Source organism: Camellia sinensis, unplaced genomic scaffold (genome assembly GCF_055761805.1).
Source record: "Camellia sinensis isolate YWXY unplaced genomic scaffold, ASM5576180v1 Unanchor6, whole genome shotgun sequence".
NCBI lineage: Eukaryota > Viridiplantae > Streptophyta > Magnoliopsida > Ericales > Theaceae > Camellia > Camellia sinensis.
Genome location: NW_028129474.1, coordinates 7,639,487 through 7,646,501, shown reverse-complemented (window position 1 = coordinate 7,646,501; position 7,015 = coordinate 7,639,487). Strand labels below are relative to the sequence as shown.

Below are 7,015 nucleotides of genomic sequence, written 5' to 3'. Positions count from 1 at the left end.
TCAATTTGTCAAACCGATAGGATTGAGTTGTTTCTTAATTTAGACCTTATTTAAACCTAATCAACTTGAGAATCAAACCTATATATGCATATATAATTTTTTTTTCTTTTTTTAATATTGACGTGTCTTTATATTACCATGGTTTTGTATGTGATTTCAAAATCCTCTTTTCATGAAGCTTGTGTAATTGAACAAATTTTGAATTATTGGTCCAAGAGTGATAGATTCTGCTTCATGTTAAATGATTTAGCCTACTAACAAGGTAAATGATTTAGTGTAGAGAATAAGAGAAATTATGAGCCTGCTTCTGTTCCTTTTAACCCACAATCAAAACAATGTGTAATGAGGTTGGCCGGTTCTTTATCAAGCAGTGAAATATGAAATTGTTCCCCGTACAATAGTTTTTTCAATGCTGATAATCTAAGTGTTAAGTTATAATTTTTTACAAGCATGCGCAGTTAACATAGACTTTGTAAGACCATATTTTAAATTTGCATACACTTGATAAACACACACTAATCAATATTATATGATAAATTTATTTTTATTAAACTTTATGTTTGGGTGGTTTCAGGGGCTGGACAATATAATTGCTTGAAATCTCGTGCACAAAATAGAAAAGCAATATATGAATGCTAGGTGTACACACACTAATCAATTATTCTATTGTCTATTCTATCTATCTAGGTAATTATTCTACTGTCTTTTTCTTTTCTTCTCTTTCTTCCTTCCCCAAAGCCCCTCTCCAGGTGTGTGGGAGAGAAGAAATAAAATTTACTTTTTGGAAGCTAAAATCTTGTTAAAACAGGTGTTTAATTGTGTTTTTTGCATGTATTTCACAGGTATTCGTATTTTGGTGAACTCAAATTCCTATTTTGGCTCAAATAGAGGGGCATCCAATTTTTGTGACTCCTTAATGTCATTAGTGTCTGTATTCTATCTATTATAATCCGAATAGTCTAACGTGCCAACTTATCATTAGCAAAGTAGAATCGGTAAGGTGGTTTTTATTTACACTTGCTTTAAACTTTGTTTCCTTGAATTAAATTTTTTATTTTTTTTTTATTTTTATGTATGTTTATATTCTGAATGAATGTAAGAAACTTACTTTTAAAAATCGTTAATTAATTATGTTTATATTTAAAAATGTTTGGTTTTTCACTTCCTGTCATTGAGGAGTTGGTGGAAAAAATTCATTAGATTGAGGAGTTGCCACTGCAAGAATTTCATGGCCACACTAGTGATGTCTTGGATCTGGCCTGGTCCAAATCTAATGTAAGTTATTGCTTGCTTGCAAAATACCTTTAAAATTTTCCGATTTGTTTAAAAAAACATAATAATGTTTTTGAGGTCAAAATGTAATACATTAATATGGGCAAGGCCCAGGTATGTATACTATATCTGAAGTACACAAATAAATTAACTACTGTCATACTTTTGCAGCTTACAAGATATACTAGTATGTAACCATTAAAGAGGGTACAGTGATTAAAGCTTTGGTTCTTAAGTGGTTAAAACACAGGTTTAAATAAAGCATGAGGACAGACACTTTGTGCAAGTTAAGGCGGAAATTTTCTTTGTAACCTCCACTATGCCAACCTTTACTAATAGAATGACCATTTATTTAAAATACTGATAAGATTGCCTCTCCAAACACTAATGCTTTTGAAGCAGCTCATTGGAATGAAAAAATATTGACATCCTTGATAGCACCATTGTTGCAGTAAATAACTCATGTTTTATGTATACTTTATTTGTATATTAATACTTTGAGTTGGAATCTCAAGGATACAAGTTTTCTTCTAACATAACCCCCTGAAGAATTTAGATGGTGGGGAACTATAAGCTTGGTGATCTTGACCTGCAAATATGTCTGATGAATCTATTCTGGATGCTATACTCAGTTTACAAGTATCCTCTTTTCCATGCTAACTCCGGTTTACTTTCGGTAATTTAATTTACATGAGTTTATTAGTTCAAGTGTGTCCGTTTGCAATCAAGAGGAAGTTAGTGAGAGATAGAATCCACATCTACATTTTGCTTTTGTAGTTCGAATTTCACCTCTATACTTGTACAGTTGTATTGCATAAGAAAATAATAGATAAACATCCAAAGCTGGTTAACCTGCATCTCCAGATGCATAAAAATTGTGCTCATCACTTTTATGCAGAACATCTCATACAATTTAATGACCCTAGACACATACCCAATATAAATAAATAAATAAAATGGATCATGAGCCACTTGCATGAACCTTATTGAAAACCTGAGGTATGTCATGAAAAATAGCCACGGCATATCATATAGTTCTATTTCTTGATTCATACTCATGTCTGGAAAATAGTTTGTTTAGTACTAGCTGTCGCATAGAGTGATTAGCCTCACAATCATTTCTTTAAATTCCATGATGTATATTTAATTGGCTCTCCTCAATTACAGGATCCGTTATCTTCTTCTTGCTAGAATGTTACGATTAATTAGGCTCTTGATGCAAGTCCAGCGGTACCGTGCCTTTGTTGCCACATTTTTTACCCTCATACCAAGTTTGATGCCATTTATGGGCATCATATTTTGCATTCTATGCATTTATTGCTCTCTTGGTTTACAGGTAAAACAGGTTCTATCTTCACCTGCTTCCGTTTTGTTCTCTTGGCTTTTGTGTGAAGAGACAATTTTTCATGTGGCCTTTGTCGTCCTAAATTTCTGTTTAGTTATGCTTAACATTTCTGACATCTTTTACTTTCAGAACAAAACATGGAACTCCTTATTCACCTAATTTGAATTCCAAGTCATGTCAAAAGCTTTCATGTGGTCTTCAATTTTATTTCTTTTCAGTTGACTGATTGTCTTTGTCTGCAGTATAAAATTTAACATAATTTGTCTTTCATGTGTCTTCTTTTGCTTGCAGATATTTGGTGGTCTAGTCAATGCTGGAAACCCAAAATTAGAAGGAACAGATCTTTCTGATAATGAGTATCCTATGCCATTAAGTTAAGAGTATTTTAATACACCTTCTGGGACATGCGTTATTCAATCCATAGTTGTTTTTGATAGAATATTAATGATTTACCTACATTTACCAAAGACCTACATCTCCAAGAGCTGACATTGTTATTTTCCTGTTCATTGCACTTTCTAAGGTGTTGTGTATGAGTTAAATTTTAGTTTTGTGACTCAGTTTTCTTGACAGAGGAAGCTACCTACTTTTCAATTTCAATGACTACCCAAATGGAATGGTGACACTTTTCAATTTACTAATAATGGGAAACTGGCAAGCCTGGATGCAGGTAACACTAATCTGTCACGATCATCTATATCTTCTCTTCATTCATACTGCTCTGTGCATGACTGAAGAATATGTCAACTTGTCTTTGCAGTTCACTTGTCTTTGACTAAAAATTGAGTAGACTCCTTTTGACAGCTTGACTTGCTTTGACTGTGTTGGGCTGGAAATCCTACCCATCTCATCATAAGAAAGGTGTGGTAAAAATCTTTTCTGCTCATCTCATCAGGTGGTTCTTTAGATGGATTTGAATGGAACTTCTTTATTTCGTGTTAACAATTATATTATAATTCATTTTCTGTAGCTTTGAATGAAGATGTGCAATTATTTGATACCTTTAACAAGTTATCATGATGTATCAGCAAATATCTTACAATATTCCAGATATGCCAACAAATGATATTACAAAAATCCGAAGCTCTCAGTTTTATTTGGATACCAAATTGGCCAAAAAATTGTTATGGATTCATTTGATGCTGTTTAATTCATGTGATGCCTAGTGGAATGCATGGTATATTTTGATTTTGAGATGCGCAACTTTCACCACCTATGGCCTTTCTCTTCACAATATTGCCAACTGCAGTCTGTAAATGTGCTACTTGAATATATGGAAAACATTGTTTTGTTCTGCTGGTATGTGCAGAGAGATCTGAGCAGCTGGACTGGGATACACGACTAAATAGCATCATGGGAGCTGCAAAAGGGCTGGCATACTTGCACCATGATTGTTCCCCACGAATTATATATCGTGACATAAAGTCAAGTAACATTTTGCTTGATGGGAATTTTGAGGCTTGAGTATCTGACTTTGGATTAGCCAAATTATTAGAAGATGAGGAATCTCGGATTACGACTATTGTAGCTGGAACATTTGGGTATCTGGCTCCAGGTAAGGCAATTTAAATTACAGCTGACACTCAAATGCTCAAAACTTTATTATTGAGATTGTTAGTGGGGAATACTACTCTTGATGTTGGTTTCACTAAGACTGATGTGCGGCAGTCTGATAGGTGGGTTTGAGGTTACCCTGCCTAATTACATAATAAAATTGGGAAAGCAAACTAGATGACATGAGGATAAAATAGGACTCAAATAAAACCAAAATTCAACCATACGAGGTCCTAACTGGATATCCTGACTTGATATCAATAAATTTTCAAATTTTGCTGCTTCTTTAAATTCACTTTTTTTTTTTAATGGTATGCATCAAAGTTGTCAGGAAGATGCATTAGTTACGATTTTGAGAAAGAAAAGAATAATGTGGGTGCCTTCTGGGTTTAAGATATTGAACAATGTTACCCCGTATGATAAAATCTGTTGTTTCAGTTTTTGACTTTCAATTGAACTTGAGAAGCAGCAGGCATGTGGAGCACCGGCCCAAGTTTTTTCTATTTTGTAACGCTGTAGTATAGCTACTGTGATTTTGGTATAAGCATTCAGAGTAGTCTATTCTGAATTGAGTGTATTACTTCACTGGCAAAATGAATGCAAAGCGGTAGAGCAATAGAAAAGACTGATGTTTATAGTTTTGAGGTTCTGGTTCATGAAGTAGTGAGTGGAAAGTGACCCACTGATGCAGCATTTATTGAGAAGGGCTTCAACATTGTTGGCTGGGTACTTCTCTTCCCTACACGTGTTTACACTGCTTTCATTCAAATATGTATGACATGATTGTGGAGCTCACAAGGCGAATTAAGCTTCTTATTTTCCTTGATTAATGATTTCATATGAATCTTCAGAAGATCAAAGGTTCCGGCCTCCATATCACCAATCTCTTGTTTTGAAGGAAAAAAAAAAAACAGTATTCTAGAGATGATGTTAATTTAATAGATAATAGTGAGTTCACTTGGTACAGTTTATAGCACCTTGACATGACTGACTTTAAATGTCAGCACAATCACCAAAGATCATCTTCAAAAGTATATATCGACACACACATCCAGAATGGTAGGTGGTGTCATAAAGGTATGAGCATCTTGTCTGTTTATAATTTATTGCTAGTTCTATTTAGTTGTTAACATGTTCGCTTCACCTTCATTCATCTATCAATTATTCAATGCCGTCAATTTACTTTCTTGAAGTCCTGAACATTGGGTGTTCTACCTGGAGCTACTATTCTAGGTAATTGTTGCTTCTATAGCTGTGAAGCATGAGGGCCTTGTTGAGCAAGTGAAGAAGTTGTTTACCAAATTTTCATCGGATCCAACCACAACTTCTGAATTAGTTGCCAAAGGGCCAACAATTTTTTCAGGATTTTTTGTGTTAAAATCCTTCAATTTTTTATTTATCTTATTTTTTCTTTTTTTCCACGGATCTGACAGTGGGTGTTTTGGTTCATTTCTTATTTTTTGTATTAAATGGGGGAGTGGTGAGAGAGAGAGGAGGGTAATGTTATTTTGTGGCTTTGTATATAAGGTAGTAATTTTTTGATTGAGAATTGTGAATTCAATTTTTGAATATGTTATTTTCTGGGAAAATTAATGTTATATTAAATTGAACGGGAAAGTGAATTAATGCTATATTTGTTATTTGAATGGGAATTATTATTTCATATTTGTGTTATTAAGTTTTATTATTGGTGTTCTTTTAGTTTAATCACATAAAATTAGCACAATTTCAAAACCAAAAAAAAAAAAGAAAGATAAGATGGCGTTTTTAAAATGTCACTATAACGGTTGGAATTTTTAAAATTAAAAAAACCTATGAAGGCGTTTTAAAAGCATCGCTAAAACCATAGTGACGTCACAGTATTGTTAGGGCAGGACATTTGGCGGTGTTTTTAAAAACGCCGCCTATACTAATACAGCGACGTTTCCCAAACGCCATAAAGTTATAGCGACGGCCGCGTCGTCGACGTTTGGTACTAAACGTCACAAAAAGAATTAGCGACGTTTTTGATACTTATAGCGGCGTTTTTTAAACGCCGCTAAAAGCCTAATTTCCAGCAGTGCTTAGGCCTTAAACACTCGTACACTTATTCGGACCCTCTTGCATGATGGCATATATGTAATTACGGTATTTGTTTGCCATTTCTCATCCATTAGGGTTTAAACATTCGGACACTTATTCCGACCCTCTAGCATGTTGGCAAATATGTAATTATGGTGTTTACTTGCCATTTCTCATGCATTAGGGTTTAAACACTCGGACACTTATTTCGACCCTCTTGCATGATGGCAGATATGTAATTATGTTGTTTGCTTGCCATTTCTCATGCATTAGGGTTTAAACACTCGGACACTTATTTGGACCCTCTTGCATGATGGCAGATATGTAATTATGTTGTTTGCTTGCCATTTCTCATGCATTAGGGCTTAAACACTCGAACACTTATTCGGACCCTCTTGCATGATGGTAGATATGTAATTATGGTGTTTATTTGCCATTTCTCATGCATTAGGGTTTAAACATTCGGACACTGATTCCGACCCTCTTGCATGATGGCAGATATGTAATTATGTTGTTTACTAGCCATTTCTCATGCATTAGGGTTAAAACACTTGGACACTTATTCGGACCCTCTTGCATGATGGCAGATATGTAATTATGGTGTTTATTGTCCATTTCTCATGCATTAGGGTTTAAACACTCGGACACTTATTCAGACCCTCTTGCTTGATGGCAGATATGTAATTATGATGTTTACTTGCCATTTCTCATGCATTAGGGCCAAAACATTCGGACACTTATTCGGACCCTCTTACATGATGGCAGATATGTAATTATGGTGTT

General features: G+C 34.4%; 1 protein-coding gene across 1 annotated transcript; it reads left to right on the top strand.

Moving 5' to 3' along the window:
- The first annotated feature begins 1,173 nt into the window (after positions 1–1,173).
- LOC145818228 (two pore calcium channel protein 1B-like) lies at positions 1,174–4,664 on the top strand. The gene is made up of 5 exons (XM_082912859.1): positions 1,174–1,275; positions 2,440–2,608; positions 2,909–2,973; positions 3,197–3,287; positions 3,927–4,664. Exons 1-5 carry the CDS (start codon positions 1,229–1,231, stop codon positions 3,960–3,962), a joined length of 408 nt encoding a protein of 135 aa, XP_082768985.1. The 5' UTR covers positions 1,174–1,228; the 3' UTR covers positions 3,963–4,664.
- The last annotated feature ends 2,351 nt before the right edge of the window (positions 4,665–7,015 follow it).

What these genes read in the sequence shown, in the direction of transcription:
- LOC145818228 (XM_082912859.1), top strand. Translation starts at nt 1,229, where the DNA reads ATGGCCACACTAGTGATGTCTTGGATCTGGCCTGGTCCAAATCTAAT. An exon ending in ATTGCTCTCTTGGTTTACAG is followed by an intron (nt 2,609 to 2,908) that starts GTAAAACAGGTT and finishes TTTTGCTTGCAG; the next exon opens with ATATTTGGTGGTCTAGTCAA. An exon ending in ACAGATCTTTCTGATAATGA is followed by an intron (nt 2,974 to 3,196) that starts GTATCCTATGCC and finishes TGACAGAGGAAG; the next exon opens with CTACCTACTTTTCAATTTCA.